The 23,065-nt window shown below is 39.7% G+C and overlaps 1 protein-coding gene across 2 annotated transcripts; it reads left to right on the top strand.

Moving 5' to 3' along the window:
• The first annotated feature begins 1,647 nt into the window (after window positions 1-1,647).
• EDARADD (EDAR associated via death domain) lies at window positions 1,648-18,812 on the top strand. 2 transcript variants are annotated; one of them, XM_058021294.1, is made up of 6 exons: window positions 1,648-1,720; window positions 5,907-5,965; window positions 7,143-7,182; window positions 10,153-10,241; window positions 13,008-13,053; window positions 15,546-18,812. In XM_058021294.1, exons 1-6 carry the CDS (start codon window positions 1,690-1,692, stop codon window positions 15,920-15,922), a joined length of 642 nt encoding a protein of 213 aa, XP_057877277.1. In that variant the 5' UTR covers window positions 1,648-1,689; the 3' UTR covers window positions 15,923-18,812. The 2 variants fall into 2 exon arrangements, with proteins under 2 accessions (XP_057877277.1, XP_057877276.1); XM_058021293.1 differs by having other exon boundaries at window positions 1,679-1,720; window positions 5,904-5,965.
• The last annotated feature ends 4,253 nt before the right edge of the window (window positions 18,813-23,065 follow it).

The following is a 23,065-nucleotide window of genomic DNA, read 5'->3' on the forward strand; positions in this document are numbered from 1 at the left end:
GGATAGACATGGCATTAATTTGATTGAAGGAGAAATTTGGCAGGTCTGAGTTAAGAACATTCTTAGCTCTAATGTGGCTGTGTCATTCCTCACAGTTATAAAAGAGACTCCAATAATTAGTATAGTGTTTGTGAGATCTATGTAGATAAGAATACACTTGTGCTCTCAGCCTAATTATCCATCACCAGAACCCTTGTGCTGCTAAGGAAATCTAGGGAAACACACAGAATCAGCAGTTTTAGTTCTAATTTGATTTGGTGTTACCTTTTTGAAGTAAGCCCTTATTCTTTGAGAATGAGTTTTTATACGAATGTGGAAGGAAGGAGGGGCAACTGACCCCTTGAATGATAGACCTAAAAAAAAAAATCTTTGTTTTCTGCACATCATGAATTGCAGAAATCTTAGTGATTTGTTAGCTGTATCTTGGAGATTAAGATATATAGAGATATACATATGTTTGTGTGTATGACCCAGTGGTGGAGCCTCCATTTATCTCAGATGAAATTCAGTAAGAAAATAATTGAAAAACATCAATATTACTGATGTTAAGCTAAAAAAAAATAACGTGTGATGGTGCATTCCACATCCCCACCCTGCCCTTTCCACGCTGCAGTGTGAGAAATACTTGTTCATGACAACAGGATGACAGCTACTGTCATCAATTTAAATTGTGGAAATAACAGCAATTTAATCTTTATCACTTTAAAAAATTATTATTTGGAACATGCACAAGAGATGAAAAATAATCCATGGAAAAGCGCTCAATTTTAATGCTTAATGGACCAAAGGCTACTTATAGTTGTGCCAGTGTAAGCCAGTTGGCTGAACTGGAGCTCTCTCAGCGTAACAGAATCTATCTGTAAATTTACCTCTTTAATAAAATGAGCCAGGTGGTTCGCAAAACTGATCTTTCTAATGGCAGATTCCGTTGTGCTGGCTTTTTTTGTTTCTATTGTAGCAACACATAATATCTCTTATTTAGAGCTTGATTTCATGCACAGACCCCATTTAAGAAGCCTGTATTACTTTACATCGAAACCATAAATGAGAGAATTTGCCAGAGATTACAGTGGCGTTCCAAAGCAATTACATACAAAGATTTGACTTCGTCATGGTATTAGATGTGCCTGTAGCATAAGAGGACAAACTTTAAATATCTGTGAGAAACCAGTGCGGTTTATGATTGTTGCTTTGCAGTACTTGCTTTTGTAAACTCTCTGCACACGTTGAGCCACCTGCAAATGCACCTTCAGCCCTAATGGAGACCGCCTTTCTCTGTCGGAAGGCGGTGATTTAGGCTCGTAAATGTCCGCAAGAGCAGGACAGCGAGCATTGATTTTATACTGCTGAAGCGGCTCACTCTTAAATCCGAAGTAGCACTACTTGACGAGCGGTACGCGCACTCCGTGTCTGTGGTCTCAGTGAAACACGGCGTCTTCGCTCAGGGGAGCACCTGAGTGCGGGAGGATTTAACCCGACGTATCCGCGGTATTTCCCGCTGGGAACTGCGGGCTCCCGGCAGACGCGCTTCCTACCGCGGCCCGGGACGGCCATGGGTGGGACCGACCTGCCCGGCGCCGTCCCTGCCGGCGAGCGCTACCTGCGGCGGGGCGGCGCAGGAAGGGGGCGGCGCGGCGGGGCGGCGGTTCCGGGCACGTCGCGTTCCTCGCCGCGGGAGCGCCGCGCCCCATGGCCGCTCCGCAGGACCCGCTGCCCCCAGGTGAGGCCGGGGCGCCGCGGGGAGCCGGGCGGGCGGGGCGGGGATGCCCCGAGGGGCGGCGGCCGCTGCCGGGGCCCGCGGGGGTGCGGGACGGGCGGTGCGCGGGGGGCGGCCCGCGGCGCCCATCCCGGGCCGGGCGCAGCCGGGGCCGCGGCTCCTGGGAGCCAGGTGAGGAGCGTACACCCGGCCGGGCTGAGAAGAGTTCTTAAGGTGCTCCCTTCCCCCTCCGCACACGCCAGTTAAGTACGGTAATAATTTATCATGTGCTCTGCTGATGTGATTTAGTGTAACTTGTCTTGTCAAGCCTGCTCCGGTGCTTAGCGTGTAAGTTAGTTTGCGCTAGTCAACAGCATTTTCAAAATACCTTTTTAAAAGGCGTTTTCTTAGGAGCCCAGAGCTCAGGTGGTTACGAAGTCCACGTGCATTAACTTACGTAGTAATGGTGCAAATGAGTTTTAACACCTCACCTGTGGTGTGCCAGCATCACAGACTTTTCCATGAGCTGTCTGCTCAGACAAGAACAAAGTTTTGAGTAATTGACAGTAAACAAAAATGCACAAGTGCTGATGGACTTGGGCTTTTCAGGGTACTGAATATTCTAGTATAACTTGCCTGTTCAAATCTAAATTCATGCGCCCCTAGTCAAAGCAACATTTTTTATTTGGGTTTAGTCAAAGAGTTCATCTCTATGAGCAACATTAGTATTAGAGTGATGCCTTGTTTAAGTTGTGCTACGTTAAACTATTAATGTGCATGCCTAGCCTTGGTGTGGAAATGTGCATGGTTGAACTATGTAACTGCAGCTGATTTCAGGGGCTTCACTCACTACTGGCGGTGTCAAGGCTGTGTTGCAGAGTAAAACTGTAACTGAGGGAATACTGCCTCTGCTCCTTGGTGCTTTGTGAACCCCCTCCTGCTTAAAGGTCAAAATCCTGAGGTCTGTAAAACTTGCTTTCAGACTTCCTTCCAATGCAAGGGTGAAAAGCAGAAAAACTGTTTGCACTGGTAAGTGCAGAGCATTGCACCCCAATTATAGCAGAGGTATTGGGCAGAATGAAAAGGCAGGCATTGGTACAAGTCTGCTGCTCCTCTTGCAGACTGGTCATACTGGGTGGGCCCTGGCAGAGCTGTGGCAGCTGCTGGGCAGCATGCAGGTGCAGAAATGAACCTCAGGAGCAACCACTGAACCTCATTTGTGTCTGTCCGAGTCAACGTGCACATGCTGACTTATGTCCATCTGAGTCAACTCAATTATGGCTCCCTGCAGAAGGGTGGGGAAGTAAATGTGGTCCAGTGTCTGTATCCTGTTGGGTCGAGTATGGTGGAAGTGATTTTGTGAGGGACCCCAGGTAATGTTGTTATGAAGCTGTCTGTCCAAGTAACCATGAAATCAGACAGTCAGTCAGGTGATACCTTCAGTTCCTGTTGGCCTTTCAGCATGCAAAAACTGTGGATGGTTTACATCTGAGATAAACACAGAACTTTCCTCTCTGCTGTTTTGTGCACCTGAGTCCAGCTCTATGACATGAGCTGTGGAATGTTGGGGCAGATGCGTGTGGGAAAGAGAGAAAGGACATTCAAATTGCCTTATTCACAATAATACACTAGGTCTGTGGTTTTCAGATTATCTGCCTGGTGAAGACCAAGGTGAATCATCTGCAGCCCAGTGAAGTCTTTAATCTTAGGTGCAAATATTCATATACATACATGCCACTTATAAAAAACCTGGGGACTTGGTAGTAGTCTGCAGCCTAAACAAAACAATGGAAGTTACTATTCTTCATAAAAAACTATTAAATAAAGGGAAGCAATTGAGGTATAGGAAATTAAATACAGTTTAAAAATACTTTTCAGGATCGATGCTAAGCAAGAAAGATGCAGATTCTCATGACTGTGTTTATGTGTGAGACCTAGAAAGCAGGAGTGAGAGGTCCCACTGTTGTACCCCATCACCTCTTGTAAAGATACCCTTGGGTCTATCAAGTCCTTGTTTCAAATGCCTGTTTTCTCTGAGCTTCTCCAATTTTTTCAGTGCTTCCCACTAGGTTGTGGAAAGTGAGTTACCAGTGTCAAAATGTACCTTGGTGGTCATGGAGATGTAGAGAAGATGGGGACAGCCCTTATATAGCTGCAGTAGCCAGTGAAGTTCACCAAGGCATGTATGTTCTATGGGGTCTGCCTTCACCTGCCTCAAGGCACCTCTTACATGGGAAAAAGAAAGTTCTGGGGGTTGTTTTGTTGGTTTGGCTGGTTTTTTTTTTTTTTTTCTTTTTAAATTCATCTAAGAATCTGTAAGGAGGAGCTGAAAGGCCTCCAGAATAAACCAACAATAAGGTGTATGCTTTGCCACTGGCTTTGAGTAGAAAAACAGTGAGACTAGGGATGCCTGAGCTGGCCTTCTTCCCTAGAGCCTTTCTTTGGCTCCCAGTGCTGCCTCCTTTTTCAGCTTTCCTTTACTGGGTGGGCTTCTATTTGCCCAGCTCCTTTGCAACTTTCCACTGCAATTCCCACTAGGAGCCTCTATTTTTGCCCCTGCCCTCAAGCAATGTCTTATGCCAGCATATTGTATTTTCCCATGTCCCAGCGACTCTCAACTTCTCTGCATTTGAGAGTTTGTGCTGACTGTTGCTATCAAGGCAGGCTTTATCCAGGATATTTTAATTCCATGTTTCTGAAGCAGGTATTTATCATATACCAAAAAAGACATATGACAAGAACATGGGGTTTAGATAGTTTGTTTGTTTTCCTCATTTGCATATAGCTTCCTAATTTGCAGTGTGAACAATGCTCAATGGCATTTTCATAGGCCTCTGCCTTTTTTGTGCCTTTGAATGTTTACATTCAGTTTGCAAAGACTGTGCTCAGCCCTTGTCATTTACACCTCTGATCATGTGCCACCTGCTTGGACAATGCCTATGGATTTCCTGGGGGCTGTAGCACTGAAAAAGGCTTGATGGGGAATCTCAGGGACACCCAGGAACTGCTGGTGGTGGGGCTGCCTCACAGAAGCAGGAGGGAGAACAGCTCTGTCCTACTGCTGCCTCCTTTGTTATTTTCAGTTTATTGTGCTGTCCTGCACTGGTTATTGCTTCAGCTCGTTCTGTTGTATTGAGTGGATTGATAGGAATGGGTCCCCAGATAAGCAGCTATGTTAAATTAGAGCTCTTTAGAGTAGTGTCTGTGTAACTTCTGTTCTGTTTTGGGGCTCAGTGTTTATAATGTGTGCTTTGTACTTAATTTCTGAGACTCTGTTCTAAATCTACTGGTTTTTATATTCCAAAGGAGGTAATCACCAAATACTGATTACAGTCATGTCTTATTTGTTGCTGCTGAAAACTTAATGTGTACTTGTAGTAAGTGACTATTAGAGTAAGAGTGACAAGAATGAAGATTTTACCATATAATTTAAAATGTTTTTCAATTTTTGAAAACATTTATTCTTATCAACAGAAGAGATTTCTGAAAAATATGGCAGGATGTTAAATTATAGGAGTAATTTTGTGAATCTTGTCTTCTGTATGAGATTTATTTCAGATTTTCTGTGCACTTTTGGCCAGTATCCCACTAGTATTTGTCAATTTAGCTGTTGATGCAGAGGGGTTAACATTTCATGATTCACCTACAGCTACTTTGAAGATTCATGTTTTGATTCTCTTGATATTAATATAGTAGATTTTTACTGTTCTATTGTATACAAATAATTAATTATTTTGCTCAAATATTTTTAAAGGAGTGTTTTCAATTTTCTGTTGTAATCTGATGTTCAGTCTAGTATTAATTTTTGTTGTAGTGGGTATGTTCGTTTCCTGTTTGAATTATTTCTTTGAGGAAAAAACTTCAAGGCTATCAATAGGAGAACAGAACTTAGCTTTTAGAAAATTTACTGAATTTTAATATTTATTGCTGACATGTTTTGTGATTTTTTCACTAGATATAGTTTGAGATTTTAGTTGAAGTCTATATTTTGTTAGGTTAGAGTTGGGTGTCCTTTGTTACATGTAATTTCTAATGTCTGTGCTAGTAGTTCTGACATTTTCCAGTTTGTCATGTTTTCTTGTGGAAATGTGACATAATGCATGTAATGGCTGTATAGTTGTTTTACCTTGGTTAGACGAAGAAGCAAAATGTCAATCGGCAGAAATACTTTTATGACTATGCAGTGATAAAGTTTTCTTTTTTCCAGCAGATCATGCAGCAAAAGAGCCCGTGGAGGATACAGATCCAAGCACTCTTTCCTTAACAATGGTATGTGTTTCTAGTCTAGTGCAGTTGAAATCATTATAACTCTGTATGGTTATGTGATGCCACAGTGAGAGAAAACATTCAAGGATACTAACTCACACTGTCAGTGTATATACAAGATTTGACTCCACAAAAAGCCTTAATAAATCAACCAGTGCAAAGTGTAAGTAAAAATACCAACATGTATATCAGCTGAACTGGATGGTATTATCAGTGAAGCTGCCCATGGGATAACCTCCAAAGGCTCTGGCAGTGACATCTCTTCAATTTAAAAAAGCAACTGAGAAAAATTAGTACTGACTTTCTTCTGTCTCATAGTTTGAACGGATAAAATAACCCACCTAGGGCTTAAAGTTTCAGCACTGCGAAGCTGTTACTACTTCCTGTAGCTGATCCTAATCATGGAAATGTAGGACCCAAGAGTAGTGCCTTAGGCAGGCCCGGCTGAGCCTGGGAGGGACCAAACCGCGCCCTCTGGTGCTCGCTGGCACACGAGCATCGCTTGTGTCGGCATCTCAAACATCCCAGGCTCCTGCCCAGGTGGGAGTAATATGAAATTCTGTGAAAACTCTTTAAAATGTGGCTTTCTGTAAAAGCCAGACCTACTGTCATGTAAGGGCAAGAGCCATAGGGAAGGAGGTAAATGTCAGATATAATAAGTTATGTCATGCCCTGGAATTAGTAGTTGTCTCCTTAAACTCAGTAATAACTGCTTCCTATTCCCTCTTAATCAGGTAAGTTTAAAGCAGAAGGGGAAAATATTTCTTTTTCTTTCAATGCAGTAACATTTTATTAAAAGCCTAATCTGCTAAAAGAGAGTTTGAAGTCATGTCTGTCCTTTCTGATATGCATTACCTTTTCAAGATTATCTTGCTACTTCAGTACAAAACTTCTTTCCTAAGCTCTGCTTTTTCACTAGAAATAGCTTTAAAGATACTGTAGCAAAGCAGCAATCTCTATTACTTCAAGTGCTAATCAGCATTGTTAGTAACATCTCAGTTTCCACAGAAGAATGTTGCTGTATTTGATGGTGAACAGATCAACCAGTAGCAACTTGAGAGATACAACTATAATTGTGCACTTACAAAAGCACATAAAGAAAGAGTATGTAACTACTCTTTCCCCAGCACAATTGCACTCAAAATAACAAACATCTGTGTTTCTTGCCTTTTTGTAACAGACAGAAAAATATCCTGTCCAAGACACAGGAGTACCTAAAGGTAAGTATTGTGAATTCTGTCTATTCAGCTATCATTGATCTGTTGCTATCTGCAATAAAACCAGTGGTGTTACCCAACAGATTAAAATACTCATGCTTTTTTCTACATATTTGTGCTTTAAATGTAATGCCCTCTTTATTTTTGTGGTCAATTTGGTGTGTTTATCTAACTTTTGAAATTTCCTTCCCAAGTTTAGTTTTGATCTTAAAGTCACTCTAAAAATATCATCAGAAGACCTGGGTTCTTGATCTGAAAGGAAAATACTGTGGTGCCATTGAAAGACAAGGTTCAGACCACAGATAATAGAGACATCATAATGTTGGATGGTGGCTTTGAAGGGACTACCAGTGCCTTCATGCTGTTAAGAGATAAAATCAAGAAATACCTTGTAGGTCTTTGCCTCTGACTGCATTCCCAGCCTTATAACCTGTCAACTCTTCATGCTGTCTTTTACCTTCAGCTGGTTTAATACCATCTACTGGGGAGCCTACTATTCGGTCTACTCTGCACAAGTTCCTGCCTCTCCTTGCTGAAAAAGGAGTGAGGGAGTGCAGGTTCTGAAGAAAAATACATGGATTACACAGACTGAATAGCCTCCTTATGTTTCCTTGATGTGTGGGGTGAATTTTTTTTGTTGTCATCCCAGGCTTGGCCATTGACTTTTGTCCAGGGAATGCCCTGGCAGGGGCTTGCTTGAGGAGCACTCTGCAGGTAGTGTGTTCTCCATCCTGTATTGCACAGCAGGTCTGCAGTGGGACAGCCACAGGAAACGAGGATTGTCACAATGGAAACTTGTGCTGAGGAGTGGGAGCAGTACACCACTGGGGTTAAAGAAAAGCTGGGCATTATGCTGGGGCTTGACAAAGCCAGGCAGAGGAAATGAGTGCTCCTCAGAAGTGCTGCTCAGCAGGGAAGGATCGTGTGGGATGAAGTCATAAACTAGTTTCTGTTTGTTTGCAGGCAGGTGGTTTGGTCCTTCGAAATTCTTTATTTGCACCAAAGCAATTACACTAGCACATTCTTTTCCATGTTCTGCTTTTTATTTCACCTGTGACATTAGATCTTCCTCAAAATTAATTAGATAAATTCATAAATTTCAAATTTGCCAGGGCTGTTTAAAGTCCAAAATTAAATGCACCTGATTTAAAAAAGAAAGCTAAGACATAAGTAGAAAGGTCAGCACTTTCTGTAATAAGGAAGTGCACTTGGTTTATAATTATCATTTTTGCTTCCTCTTACTAAGTGTAAGAAGATGTAATTACTAATAGAGCTTAACATTTCCCCTTTGAATGTGATACAAATACCTCTTAGTATTCTCTTCATTTCTGTAAATTCATAATTTCTCTGAGAATGGTATTTCATAGTTATTTCTATTAAAAAACCAAACTTAGAAGTATGAGTCTGTCAACTGAAAATTGTAACAGATGTGCTGGTCTGATTCTGTATAAGAAACAATTATGTTTGTTTCAGATTTAATGTTTGAACTGACAGTATATTGGTGAGAGGGGCTGTCTGTATCTTTTATTGGTCAATTAATTAATGGGCTGTTTTGGAGCCATAACTTAAAGTTCTTGGCACCCTTTACTGATTATGAGATAAAATGGTGTTGAGGGAACTTCTTATCTTGCAGAGGTCACCTTAGTGTTTATCATGATTTGATAATAACTCTATTTCCACTCAAATATAGAATAAATTTCACAATTTCACACATATTATTTTCACAGGTTTGATGCTCATGCTTTGCATTTTCAGACAGACTTTATTTTGGGTGGGTTATTTTTTGTTTGGTTTTGGGATTTTGGTGTTTTTGTTTTGAGGGGTTTTTTTGGGTTTTGTTTTAGTTGGTTGTTGTTGTCTCTGGACCTACAGTCATAAAGAATAATGATGATCCTCTATCAAACATTGACATCACTGGGGATGAAATATCTTCCATCAGTCTTATAAAACCAGAAAAAGAGGAGAGTAGTGATTTTTGGTTTTCTTTTTCTTGCAAGTGTAAGGATGAATTCTTTGATCCAGATCAATTTCTTGAGTCAGTTAAGAAAATATTGCTTCTTTCTGTTATGTGATGATTCATAAAGATAATAGGGGTTCTTCAATGAGATCTTGCCGCTTAACAAACAACAAATGGAAACATACCAGTGCTACAAATGTAGTCACCCCCATGCAGTGTTCTTGGGTGTAAAAACATGTAGACTATAACCCTTTTTAAGCTTGTGTTAATGGTTGGTCAGCACCTGACTTGGGGAATTATGCAAATAGTTTGATGAAGAGGACCTTACTAATAATGCGGAGTGCACAAGGTCCGCAAGGGGTTTATGTATCCTTTGTATCCCATTTTGAGGGCTGAAGTGATGCTTGAAAAGTTAGTAGAATTTGTGCTGTACTAGGGAATGCTTTGTCTTTCAGTGGACTCCCAGGGCTGTTGATAAACACACTTTGAAATGGATAATCTCAGTGCTTCAGCAAATTCCTGTATAGTAGGAATCACTAGGATGAGTCCAGTTCACAAAGGGGCAGAATAAAAGATAAATATTTATGCAGTACTTATTTTAACTCTCATTTTAAGTGTGATGAGAAAAGCAAAACAAAAATCAGAGTGACTTGTGACATCTTCAGCCTACTTTGTTGTGTTGGTGCAGTTATATTCTGTAGTCAGCTTTCTGAAAGAACAACATGACTCTTGCTTTAAAAACAGTGTGATGTTTGTTTAGAAAACAACTGCTACTCTAGTATCTAATCTCTGCAAGGATTATATTTCTTCTCACAGTCATGCTCTGCATTGCTGTTACAGACTCTGCTGACTTAACATTTTGGGCTTTTAATCTAGCAATTCCCAGCATTTGATCGTGATATGGAGTTATATTTTTTATGTAAGACAACTATACTATAATTTATGTTTGATAACATAAATTACTTACTATTTAAATTTGTGAGTGGAAGACCAGTGTTTCACACTCTTTGCCTTAGATGAGGAATACCTAACAGATCAAGTTACTTTGGAAATTGCATCTGTGAACATCAAGACCCTTACATCAGATTCTGGCCTAATACAACAGGTAAGAAAAATGATACTTGAATGTGAACTAAGTTACTGCTGCTAATTCAGTAAGTATGTTAACAAATAAGTATATTTTCAAACTGTATCTGGAGAGCACAAAATTATTCAGTAAAACAGACCAGAGATTTGCTTTCTTTTCAAGAGTTCAACGAAGGGAGCTTTTGTGGAGAAGAGCAAAAAAAAAAAAAAAGATTATTTTATGATTAACATGTACTTTTTAGTTTAAATAGGTTTTGATCAATGTATAGATGTTCTGAAGAAGAGCCAGCAAAGCATTAAAGCTTTGTCATGCATGCTGTGCCTCTGATGAAAATACTTCCTGGCGAAAATAAAGCCAGGCAGTGAAGAAGTAAGGAAACCTAGATTTTGTCTTTAGGGAGGCATTAGATGGTTTTTGCTTTGATTTTGGGACACTGCTCTTCCCATAGTTGAAACATTGTCCGCTTTCTGTGACATCTTTCATTGCCGTAGGAAGGGCAATGCTGAGTGACTCCCACGCCCCATGGTTATCGTCTTTCAAGTGAATGTTTTTGCTGAATTTCAAATTGATTCTCTTTGGGTTGAGCAGAAAACTTGGAGAAGAGAAATGAATGAGCATTTTCCAGCAAGATGAAGAATTAAAAGGAGTTCCTAATGCCAGAGTCCCAGCTGAATTCCATCAGAAACAAACATGGGTTTGGTATGCATTTCACAGATGATGGAAGTAACCATTCCTTCCCATCATCAAGAAGAGAGCTTAGAATCACTATAAAGATAATTCAGTGTATTAGGGTGGTAATGGTTCCACAGAGCTGGAAAACTTTCTGCTTACCTGCAGACTGCACATAAGTTTATGGCTTTGATTAGACCTGTAGAGGATGATTGGATCTTCATTTATTGCAATTACATTACAAGAAAGTTATCTTGAATAAACTTGAGTGCATCTGATATGATAATTTGGATAATGACTGGTCAGTAAAAATATGAATTTTGAGAACACGTGTGGCACAGGTAAGTATTGCTGCTTTTCTTTGTACTATTTGCAGTTATTTTTTATGCCTCATGAGGCATGTATAATGACATAAGGGCACTTAGGCATTGGCTTTCACAGTAAGGTTTGAGCTTCAATGAATTGATAAAGTCTGAGAAATGAGGTTCAGTACAGCAGTTAAGTGAACAGTATCTGCTTTTACTTTTGTTGTTTGGTTTTTTTTTGGTGTGGATTTTTTTTGTTTAGTTTGTTTTTGTTTTTTTAAATTTGCTTATTTATTTCTTTTGAAGTAGATCTCTGGGGAGGCTGAGCTGTCCTGGGAAGTTCCTCATTCTCCCCCATGAGTTACTCTTCTGGGAATTTGCTCCTTGAGGCTCAGTAATAACATTCTGCCTTTTTAAGGCATTTGTTGGAGTGGAGACAATTACTATAATCAGGAACTGCAGATTTAATTTTTTTTAAGTTTGTGTGCTCACATGTTGCCATGAAGGCCAACTTTGTGTTTAAAAAGCGTTGTCCAGATAAAGCTGTTGTGGTAGAAAAGTAAACTGCGGGAAGATAATGGCAGGGCTTATTTAGTTGCAATTGGCATGTGCAGTATTAGATCTCTCTTGAGCAGACAGCAGACGGTTTGATGCTGTTGCATGTGTGGTCTTGCAGCTTTCAGGGAATAAAGAAATACTGAAAACACTATGCAAATTTTCCCTTTCTTAACAAAGTCTGTAAATATTTTGGAGAGAGTTCACCTTCTTTATAATTAGATCATGAATGCATGCAAGTTCACCACGGCAACTGAAATTGCCTGTATTCTATTTTTAGTGGGTTTCTTAGTAAAGAAGGTGTAGCAGGTTGGACTAGAGTATCTTATTACACTATGTTGTTACCCATATATTGACTTTTGTTTGTATGCACAACCTGCAAAATTAAGAAGCCTGCTGTTTCAGAAGAATGACACAATACAAAAAGATCAACAATACTTCATTGCAGCTATCTAAGGGGAAAATCCCCTTCTACTTTCATCTTTAAATCCTCAACAGAAGAAAGTTATTTCACCTGGCTCCACACCTGCATAGTTAAAGTAAGGGCAGCTGCAGCTTCCCCACAGTTCTACAATCAAGGGGCTGTCCTTCCAGTTTTTAGAGGTTGCTAACTACTAGGATTTAAATGCTACAATGTGTGTTACAGTCTCAGCCTGCTAAGTAATTTCATTATGCTTAATTATCAGACAAAACATCATTGAGGGAATGTTAACACCAAATAGGGGGAGGGTTAGATGTGATCTGCAAAAATATTCACCTCCACCTGTTGTCTGTAAAAGTTCCCTATGTACCTGAAGAAGTTCGTAAAAAAAAAAAAAAAATTCTCCCTTTGGCCTAGATCAACAAAACAATCCCTTACTGCTGCTTGTTACAAAATTCTTGGCTTTTACATTGCAAAACATTTTAAAAATCTTTTAAATCAAACTATATGTATTGTTAAATAACTTTTGGGTGTTTAAGAAAGAGTTAGTCAAAAGATCCAATGCTATAGCATATCATTAATAAAAATGCTGTTGTTCGGTGCATACAACCCACAGGGCAGTTTTTTATGTGCCAAAGCATGGAAATGCTGCCTGAAAAGACTCCAGATTGTTAGCAGTTCCTCAAAACTATATGTATATTCCCTGTCTGATTTTACAAGTAGCTTGGGATTCTTGTAAGTAATCTCCTGCCAGTTGTAAATTAGTCAAATACTTATTCTGGTGTTCAATTACATTGTTTTATTTTTACTTTATATTTGTTTTCCGCTTTGTAGCCAGAAGACAAAGACACACAGAGCCATCCTGACGAATCGCTTTCAGGTAATATGTCAACTTTATTGTTCTCCATATTTTATTCCTAGGTTTTATTTGAAAGTGCTGTTTTAAAATCTGCTGTTTGTCATAACAAATAACTGCCTGGATAATTAGTGCTTATGGAGCTCATTTCCTTACCAGTGTCATTTACAGCTACCTCTTTGTTCTAAGATGATGGTGATCAATAGTGCCAACCATACAAAATATGCAACTTGGGCTTTCCAAATACATTTAGTACCTCTGCTTTTGGAAGTGATGTGTAAATAGCTGTCAGGAGAGGGCAGAAGCTGGCAGTAGGCTGTGAGTGCTTATCCCATCATTTGTGTGAGTTCTGCTGGGGAGGGGGTGTATGATATACAGTTCTCTTAGTCTAACAGTAAGAAACTGAGTGTTTCCTATTAGTAAGGCAGCTTGTCCTATCAGGTAGCATTAGGATCATGCAGTTAGTTGGGTAGTGCTTGTCAGTGTCTAGCACAGGAGCACCTTAGAAAAGCAGGATTCTTTATGATGCTTTTGATAGTCTTCCAGATGGTATAGCACAAGAAGCAGGTTGGTTTAGTTTTGTTTACTTATATCTCTGTCCTTTTACAGAGATGTTTTCTTTACCCCTTCTTCCCTGTTTCTATTGCAGGGAAAACTTTCCCTGGCAACCCTGCCAGAGTAAATTCAGATAGGGTGCTCTCCTGCCCTGTGAGCTCAGCCAGAAATTTGATTGGATTATACTATATTCATTTTGCCTTGTTTGTATAAGTAAAGGTTGGCATGAATGAAGCAAGAAAGTTTTATCTCACTTCAGCAAGTTTAGGGTGCACAAGAAGAACAGAAGAGTTAACATACATATTCCTGTAGAGAACAGCTGCAAGGCCTGTGGAACACCTGTGAGCTAAGATGTCACCAGAACAGGTTTCCCTTTAACAGGGAAACATACAAAGGCATAACTTCTATGCCTTTGTATGAAGTTATGTGTCTGCAGCGGTGTTGTTGCTGCATGTCCTAACTTGTTGAAAACTTCAGAAGTTGTTCTTGTCCTGCTAAAAAGCCAGTCTGATGAGCAATGTTACAAACTAACAATAGCCTGTTCTTTCTTTAAAAATAAATATAACATGCATGCAGACATTATATTCTGGAATTTTCACACAATCTGACAATAATTACTGAAAATAAATAATTGATGTTAAAAAAGAGCCACAAAATCCCACAAACAAGCAGCCTGAACAGATGCTGTTGTCCTTATGAGTAGGTGGCACTAACTACCAGATTTTTCCTTTGCCAGAGATACAGTTCAGGCCTCTGATGCAGCACTTGTAAATTGTGTCACTGTTTTCTGTTGTTTTTAATAAATCTTTTGATTACTATCAGCCCCTTTTTCAGAGTTTCATCTGAAGTAGGACTAGCTACTTCCCTATTTCAAGCTGTGCACTGAGGTTGGAGCACAGAAACCTTATGAAAAGCTTCTAGGCTGTGTCCATTTTATACTATTTGAAGATACCAGATTCTCCCTGCTTTCAAAAAGGAGCAGGGAGCGTTAAGGTCATATCGGCTGCCAAAATGCTCAGACCATGTCCTGATGTGTTGCAGTCTTAAAGGTCTTGGTATTAGAGTTTGACTAGAGGTATGACTCAAACTGGTTTCTATGTGGTTTAAAGGGTATTAATGTATACTATAGTCTGATAGCACCACATTGTTCCCAGTTTTGGGGGAGATGCTGACTATGGTGTGTAGGAGATATCTAAATGGCAATTTTCAGTATTTGATGCAGATTTTAGAACATATCACCACCTTTTCCCACCAACTTGGTATTTTTCTTTTTCTCGCACATGGAGGAGTATGCACTTTATTCCTTTTCTGATGTACCTTTAAAATAGGTTTTGTTGGCAAAACAAGGACAGTTTTTATTGCAAGAGCCCTCAAAAGCAAAGGAACATATCTACTTTTTCATTGTGTTAAAGTACTAGATGTTGGTTGTATTTGGATCTGTCAGCAGAGATTCTCCTGGTGCACATATTTCATGTTGTTTTTAAGGTAGTACCTCAGAATTGCAAAGCCTTTTCCTTCGCTCTACAACACAGGTACACAAGATGCACAGAATGCACATATAACCCTGTTGTTGATGTAAGTGGGTATTATGGTAGATTCAAGGAAGAGACTTTGTTCCAGAACAAAAAAAGGGAACTATCCTAGCTCATACACTGCATTGAATCCTGTGTCTTTTCTGTACAGGTATAAATAACTTTTCCAAGTGATGTACTGTCTTCAAAAATTACTGTCTTTTTGATTAAAGCCACACTTGATTAGCGTGTAGTGAAGAGAGAAGTTTTAGAAAGTAATTTAATGAGCTCTTCATGAGAAGAAGCATTGCATATTGCTATTCTGACTTTTTCAGAAGCCGTTCAAAGAAATATAATACTCCTCAACCCTATATGCTTTTAGCTTTTTGTTGCTGGTGATACCACAGCAATAGATCCTAATTTCTTCCCATGTAATTATTTTCACTGCAGATCTCAAGAAAACCTGCAAGGAAAATGTCACCTGCTCCTTGTGCTTATTCCGTGCGCCAACCATCAGTGACATGCTCAATGATGAGGACTTGTTGTACACAGTGAGGCTAAAGCTGGATCCCTGCCATCCAACAGTGAAAAACTGGAGAAATTTAGCAAGCAAGTGGGGGATGACTTATGATGAATTGTGTTTCCTTGAACAAAAGCCCCAAAGTCCCACCTTGGAATTCTTGCTACGGAATAGTGACCGGACTGTGCAGCAGCTGATTGATCTCTGTAAATTTTATAAGAGAATTGATGTTGTGAAAGTGCTGCTGAAATGGGTGGAGGAGGAATGGCCCAAGAGAGGGAACAGAACTTACCAGAATGATTTCTAGGTCAAAGTTGTTATTCTGTACGTGTTAAATGCTAGCTACCACCGATACATTGGAAGTTTCCCTTGCAAGAGAGAGAAAGCCTGTACTGAGGGTTTGTATACTGTGTAAGCTTTATCTACTGTATACACAATGTAAGCTTTATGCCCTCGGGGTTGCAAAGACAACCTTCCAAAAGTGGATGAAATCATCCAGGTTGAGTTCTTGAGTCTGCAAATACCTTCAGTTTCTTTGCTGCTGTTCACAGCCTTCCTAAATAGAAAAGGAATGAAAAAGCCTGACAGCTTGTTTTCCTGCAGCACTTGTGAACCATATCAGTTGTGTGCTGTTGGTATTGGGGAAAGCCACAGTTAGAAGGCAAGTTTCTTGGCCTTACTGGGAATTTTCTATGTTCTACCTAGTAGAAGATGAGGTGGAATCTTTTTTTCTTCCTTTTTAGTTGTTTTTTAAGCTTTGTGACACTGTTTTTGGCACAGGAACATCTCAGTGTTCCAGGCAGCAGTTTGGATCTGAATGTTGCAATTAACTGAATATTCAACATCACAGTTGAAAAAATTAAGTCTCTTATGAACAAGAGTAGACATTAAACAATAACAACTGTTAAACAATTACTCACATGCTACTACATCATAGTGTATATATTTACTCTAAGAGAAATCATGCAATTCAAAGAGACTTTTCAACCCATAATCTTTAGGGGCAAAAAAAACCCAATTAAAAGGCTCTGTGCTTAAAACTACTTTCCAAAGGTTTAAAGGCAGTGTACACTGTGAGTGCAGGTATCAAATCCCTCTCACTTTGCAGTGTGAGATGATGGCACCACAGGGTATTGTTAGTATTGACTGTAACTTCCCTTTTCACAGGCTGTGGTTTTCTTTACAGTTCTGTGGGTTGGCCTACTTTCTGTCCCACACCAAGGCAGTTGCAGTCTTGTGTGAAACTAGCACTATATATTGATTAGAACCACTCTAATGGAAAATGAACAGCTGAATTCACCTACAGCCCAGGTGGATAGCTATTAAAGCACTTACAGTGGTTTAGACTGATTTTTTTAAAGGATTCTGATTGTGTGAATTACACTGTTTACATTTTAAATGTTTCAGAATTGGCCTTTCTCCTACCATTCTTCTGACATCTCAGACATGTAATATGTACATAGGTGTATATACCCAAGCACTGGTCAAGCTGTAGGGCAAAACTAGAATGGGGGTGCAGGTTGATACACTGTTTACTTTTCTTGAGTAGAAATAATAAGAATTAGTAGTGAAGCTGAGGGAAGTCTAATGCTGTATGCTGAGTTTCTTACTGTAAGAGTTGGAAAAGGGACCTCTAGTAATACTTTACTATAGACACTGAGTGATATGGTTACAGAGGAGCTAGAAGTAAAGACTAACATTTTCAAGTCAGGTACTTGTTCTGGACTGACATAAAATTAGCTTTATTTTAGTGACTTCAAGAAGCTAAAAGTCTTGTTTCAGGGTAAAGAAATTGACCTAAATTTGAGGTTTGAATTTTTAATTTTTTTTAGAAAAGACTGGAATTTGTGATGAATTTTTGTAACCATTCCTCAAAAAAAAAAAAAAAGCTGCTACTCTTTAGAACTCTAGTTTTCTAACTGTATTTTAAGGAGAAAATTTTACTGCTCTGTCTTCTTGGGGCTGGAGTTTAAGTGCTTAATGGTTCTCTTCCAAGAGTGGGTGTTTCCCAACATATGTCTGTCAGCTCATAACTTTTGCAAATAATCTGTCTTGAGTTAGATGCTCTAGACTCAGCTTTGGGGACTATTGCTGTGGCTGGGCTGCCTGCTGTTTCAGGTCCTGCACAGGCATCCACTGCTGCTGTGCAAATAGCTCATAATGCAGCTTGTCCAACATAATTCCCATACCTTGAGCTGACTGCATGCAGGATTTAGGTTCATATGTCTGTGTGTTTGTTATTATAGATCATGACACAGTACAAAAATACATGACTCCATCAAAAGGGTGCAAGAGAGAGATTTATTACAGCAGCGTTGCTTTTATACTTCTTCAAGATGTTTACACCCATCCAACATACACATTCAATGCCCACTGGTGATAAGAGGAACAAAGTTCCCAGTAGGTGACCAGGGAGCCACATCACTCTGTGAGCCAGCCAGAGGCCATATCTCTTAACTTTCTCTCCTTCATCCTGTGTCCATGGTAACAACCTTGGTCTTCCTTCAGGAGAGATACGGGGCTTCTCCTTATCTTCAGGTGGCCCTTGCTAGCTCACAAGGACAGCACAGAATGTCTTTCCTACATGTGTTAAGTTGTTCTTCTGAGTGATGAGTGCACACAGCTTTTCCCTCCATAACACACCACAGGTATATCTGTGTGGTATTGTAATATGCTGTGCTTTGGTAGATCCAGACCAGCTAGGAGCTGGAATCTTCATCTAAGAATCAGAATGGGAATATGAAATGATGCAGTAGCATTCCTGAATCAAGGTGTTCAACTGAAATATACCCACTTTCCTGATTTCTGGGTAAAACCTGTAAAATTTTGAGGAAACACGGTCTTGTGAAGATGAGTTTGATCTCTTGAAGCTCTTCAGAAGTCAATGTCAGATGCAAGAGTTCATGTTGGATGGAAATAAAGCTGCTTTTGAGAGTTCATACGTGGATTCAGTATAAATTCAGCTTGGAAGGTTGAAAATGTTAGCCTTAAACTTCACCACACACTGGATTACTCATAGTTATACTTGAAATACTTTTTTTTTCCTCCTTGTATGGCATAAATTGAGATGTACACACTTTTTCTAGTTTTATATCTGTTTACAAGATATTGGTTTTGAGTGTTCAATTTATTCTTATGTCTTCTGTTATAATGTGTATTATTTTTAGAAGAAATATAGTTGTCAATGTTTGACTTTATTGTATTTGTTTTTATTACAGCTAGGAAAACAGCTGTTTTCCTTCTCAGCAGTCACCTTGGGATTACTGAACTATCAATTAGTTGCTCTGTGTAAAAAATACCTTATAGATCAAATTCATGATGCCTTAAATCACTTATTTTTGCAACACATACTGCTTTGAAGACAGGAAGATGTATTTTTAAAATCTTTTCTGTATGAAAAATGGATTAATTTTGATAAGATGAACAATATATTTATCTAGAAACTTGTAGCTGAGTTACTAAGAGAGGTAAGAAACCTGTATGGGGTGAACTTTTCCTGAATTAATAACCAATTTGATATTGAACACTAAAAAGGCTCTACTAGGCTATCAGTTTTGTTCCATGACATCCTTCTCCTATTCCTGTGTAAGGCCTGCTCTCCCTTCAGGGGTTTCCAGTTTTTTGCCTGCTGTCTCTGTGCCTGCAGGATGATCAGTGGCCTTTGCCACCCATTTTGGTTTCTATGAAGCTGGCCAAACCACTGTATTATTTCATTCCTGCAAGCTTATCTAAGATAAAATGAGCTTAATTACCGTTCTTCAATGACAAAGTTGTGGTGTTGTGCTCCAGGAGAACCTAGTTTTCCTGTGAGGACCTCTATGGGTATCACCCCAGCAAAATGGTAACAGTGTCCAGTTGTCTTACTCTATGCATGCACTTCCCTTGGATCTGTGGAGAGGAGTGCAGGATGGGTTTGGGACTGTCCTTTGGAACCTACCTAAAAGGATAGACATAGTCAGCATGGTCCCAGATGCTTGCTTCAAAATAACTTGTACAGAACCTAAAAAAAATCAAAGATTATTCCTGAACCAGTACTGAAAAATGGAGAGCTGCAGCTTGGCCTGGGCAGTGCTTTGTGCAACAGACTACGTATTTTTCACTGTCTCAAAAGGCCTCCCACAGTTCTAGGTCAAGCTGTTAGCAAGAGGAAAGAAATGTAAATTCTGCCTTATGGTTCTTTAAGCTAGGGTAGCACTCTTGACTTGTGGCCAGACATAGCTGGAAATTATTTGTCAGACAGAAGAACTGTTTAAACAAGGTCAAAGAAAGTGCATGGCGTTTATAATAACTTAAAGAGCAGCCTACTTGTGTAATTTTTGCAGCAGATCATGTTCTTCTGTCCATGAAGGCAAAGCAATTAGTTATTCATAACTACTTTTGAAATATCTTGTAATTTTAAATTTTGGTTCAGTTTTGGATAGAAGGGCAGAGCACCATTAAATGAGGATGTGAGCTTGTTGCCTCTTTTTATTCTGACAGAAAAGTGTTTTTCCTAGTCCCCAAATTCAGCTAGTCTTGATTCTATGTCTATTGTCAGTTGGCCTTAAGTGGATAGGGAAGGTGTGGATCTACTGGTTGAACAGGCTAAATATCAGCAGCACTAAAAGAACTTACTTTGAGAGGTGCAGTCAGTAGTATTTGCCTGTATTTTGGCCAAGGACTGGGACTGACTCTGTCCTACAAGAAACTTAACTGACCCCCATGAGGCAAGAATCTGACAGAAACGATGGCAAAGAGAAGTAGACAGCCTTGGGAAAGGGTTGCTGTACCCTCTGTTAGGAGCAGAGGGGCAATTAACAGCTGGGCATACTTACTAGCTTGATCTCTGTATTTTGCCTTTGTAAGACAGTGATTCTTGATTTCAAAGGCAGGTCATTTGAGGAAATGTATATTTGTTTTTGTGGTAATGAGAGTTGCCCAAGATTCTTAAATGAGAAAGATCAGTGCAAGTAACTTGCATAATAAATGTGTTCTGTGTATCTATGTACAGCAAGGAATGGATACACAACTTTACACATGAATGTGAAATTAATCTTTTTTTATTATGAGTTTGTTTCAAAATTACCCAATATTTAATTTGGGAATGTTTTTTGACTCAAAAAAAACCCCAAACCCCAAATTTTCATATTGTTGATGACATAAAAAAAAATTATATAACTAAAAAGTTCTTTAATGGAAAGAGCTATGATAAGAAAGGGGCATGCAAATCCTTACAGTAGTAAAAATATCTTGAGTCTAAGCTGAGGGTTTATTTTTGTCTTTGCACCCAATATATGTGAGCTTCCCCTACTTCATTCACAATCCTGTATTGTGGGTGGATTTTTTGGTCCTTATTTACTTTTGCCTCTGCTTTCTCTGAAGCAGAGAAGGTCACTATCTCAAAGGTCTTTTAAAAGCCTGATCGTCTCTAACCATCAGGAAACACCTACCATCTCGTGGTGAGAGATGATACTACACCCTCGCACGCCTCCCTTGAAAATGCAGCAGAGCTGAGGGCAGGTGAGCTCCTCTGTAACTGCAGAGACCCACCAGGGAAATCCAGGAGCACCTGCAAGGAGGATGATGAAGGTGTGAAGGTGAAGTTCTAGGGATCTTGGGTTTGGTCACAGTCCCCAGTTTGGAGAACATCACACAGTCTTTCCTTTGGCACAGATGTGTGATATTTCCTAGTTCTTATGTCCCTAGGTAGGCAGGGATTGAATCACTGTGCAGACCGTGGCCCAAGCGCCTGGGGGTGGGGGTGTGCTGGGTGTGCAGACAGGGCAAGCACAGACACAGGTTTGCTCTCCTAGCTATTGCAATGTAAATGAAGGAGTGATCCTGACTACTTCAGGAAACCTGGAGTGTCATGTCACTGATTTAAGAAAGAAGGGGTGAGTATGTTTTTAGGGTTATATGGCCTATAATTGGCTTTCAAAAGCTCTAGTGACTTCTTGGTATCTTCTTTATCCTTTGGCCCTCATATCTATTCTGTATCTTGTTTGCTCTTTTGCTTCTCTTCAGCGTTTTGCTTTAAAAAGCAGGCATTGCAACAAAAAAATAGAATACTTGGTAGTTCCTGAAGCAGCTGTAGCATTTTAAGCTTTTGAATCTTTAAGCCCATTTAAAAAAACTATTACTTTTTGTTTCCTGTGATTTGCAACTTTAAACCAAAAGCTGGAAAATCTGAATGATCACTGAAGCTAAATAGTGACATGTCAAGGAAGAGTTATGGAAGGCCACTGATTAACTCATAGATAAGTAAACACTGAGCCAGCTGGGCTATCAACTGAAATTTTAATGTTGGTGTACCAAGAGGGGGTGACTTATATCCTCCTTGAGCCTAAAGCTTTTCAAAGAAGCTAGGGGAATAATTTCCATCAGAAAATGCTGTAGTGCACAAACAGCTCCACTAAAACTACAGAAGACACGACAATGTCAGTCTTTTGAGATCACGTGAAGTCCTTAAGCACAAAATGTGTGCTGAACACTCCAATGTGCCAGAGGCTTTATCCCCGTGGCCTGTAGTACGGTATAAACTAGGGAAAATTAGTTATTATATACAACAATATAAAAAAAATTAGTCAAGAGTAACTTCCATGGGCAGGTTTCTTAATGGAGACTAGTGTTTATTTGTGTCAAGTCTACGGAATTCCATTATTGATGGAAATTTTATAATTGGAACTGTGCATAAAATACCAGGCCAAGTAAGTAAGTGTGACTATGTATGTTTTCACCTTTGGACCATGGATTGCTATCCTGAGAGACACAGGTTACAGGCTTGGAATCAAGGACAGGAGAGGGCAGGTAAAATTTCTTAGGGGTAACAGGGTCCTCAGTTAAAGGCCTTATGGCCAAGAAGAGCTGCTGTATTTACTTCAGCTGAAATTGGCTGCAACTGTTTGACAAAGCATTTCTGTTTTTCCAGCAAGCAAAATTCTGCCAGAACATGAGAAATCTTTGCTGACAGGATTACACACAGTCCCAGCAATGGCTGAGTGCACATCAAATTTAGAAGAAAAAGCCTGAATTAGGACTTGGACTGTGGAAATAAGGGAAGATTTTGTTATTTGCTGCCAGGACTGCCATTAGTAAATGGTGCTAAAAACAGCAGTCACAAGAAATCAGCAGAAGACTGACAGTCTATGAACAAAGGAACAGCACTGTAGCACAAAGCTGCTGAAGCTGTAACCCAACTGACTCATTGTCAATGCTGCATCAGGTTTGGGAGCTGAAACAGGGGCTTCCCTGCAAATTTCATAAACTGCCTATGACTCAGCCTAAAATCACATGAATCAAGCAGCTGTTCTGCTTCTGTAAGGAACTGGTGCATAATTCAAATCACTGTATTTCCTCTGGTTTGTTTCTTCCCAAAAGTAGAAGAGCCCTGAGCAAGAAGTAGTAAAGTAGTAAAACTTTATTTTCTGTGGTTCTAGAAACATTTCCACCTATTGCTCTTCCTTTCAGCATC

The sequence above is a fragment of the Melospiza georgiana genome, chromosome 3 (assembly GCF_028018845.1).
Source record: "Melospiza georgiana isolate bMelGeo1 chromosome 3, bMelGeo1.pri, whole genome shotgun sequence".
NCBI classification, from domain to species: Eukaryota; Metazoa; Chordata; class Aves; order Passeriformes; family Passerellidae; genus Melospiza; species Melospiza georgiana.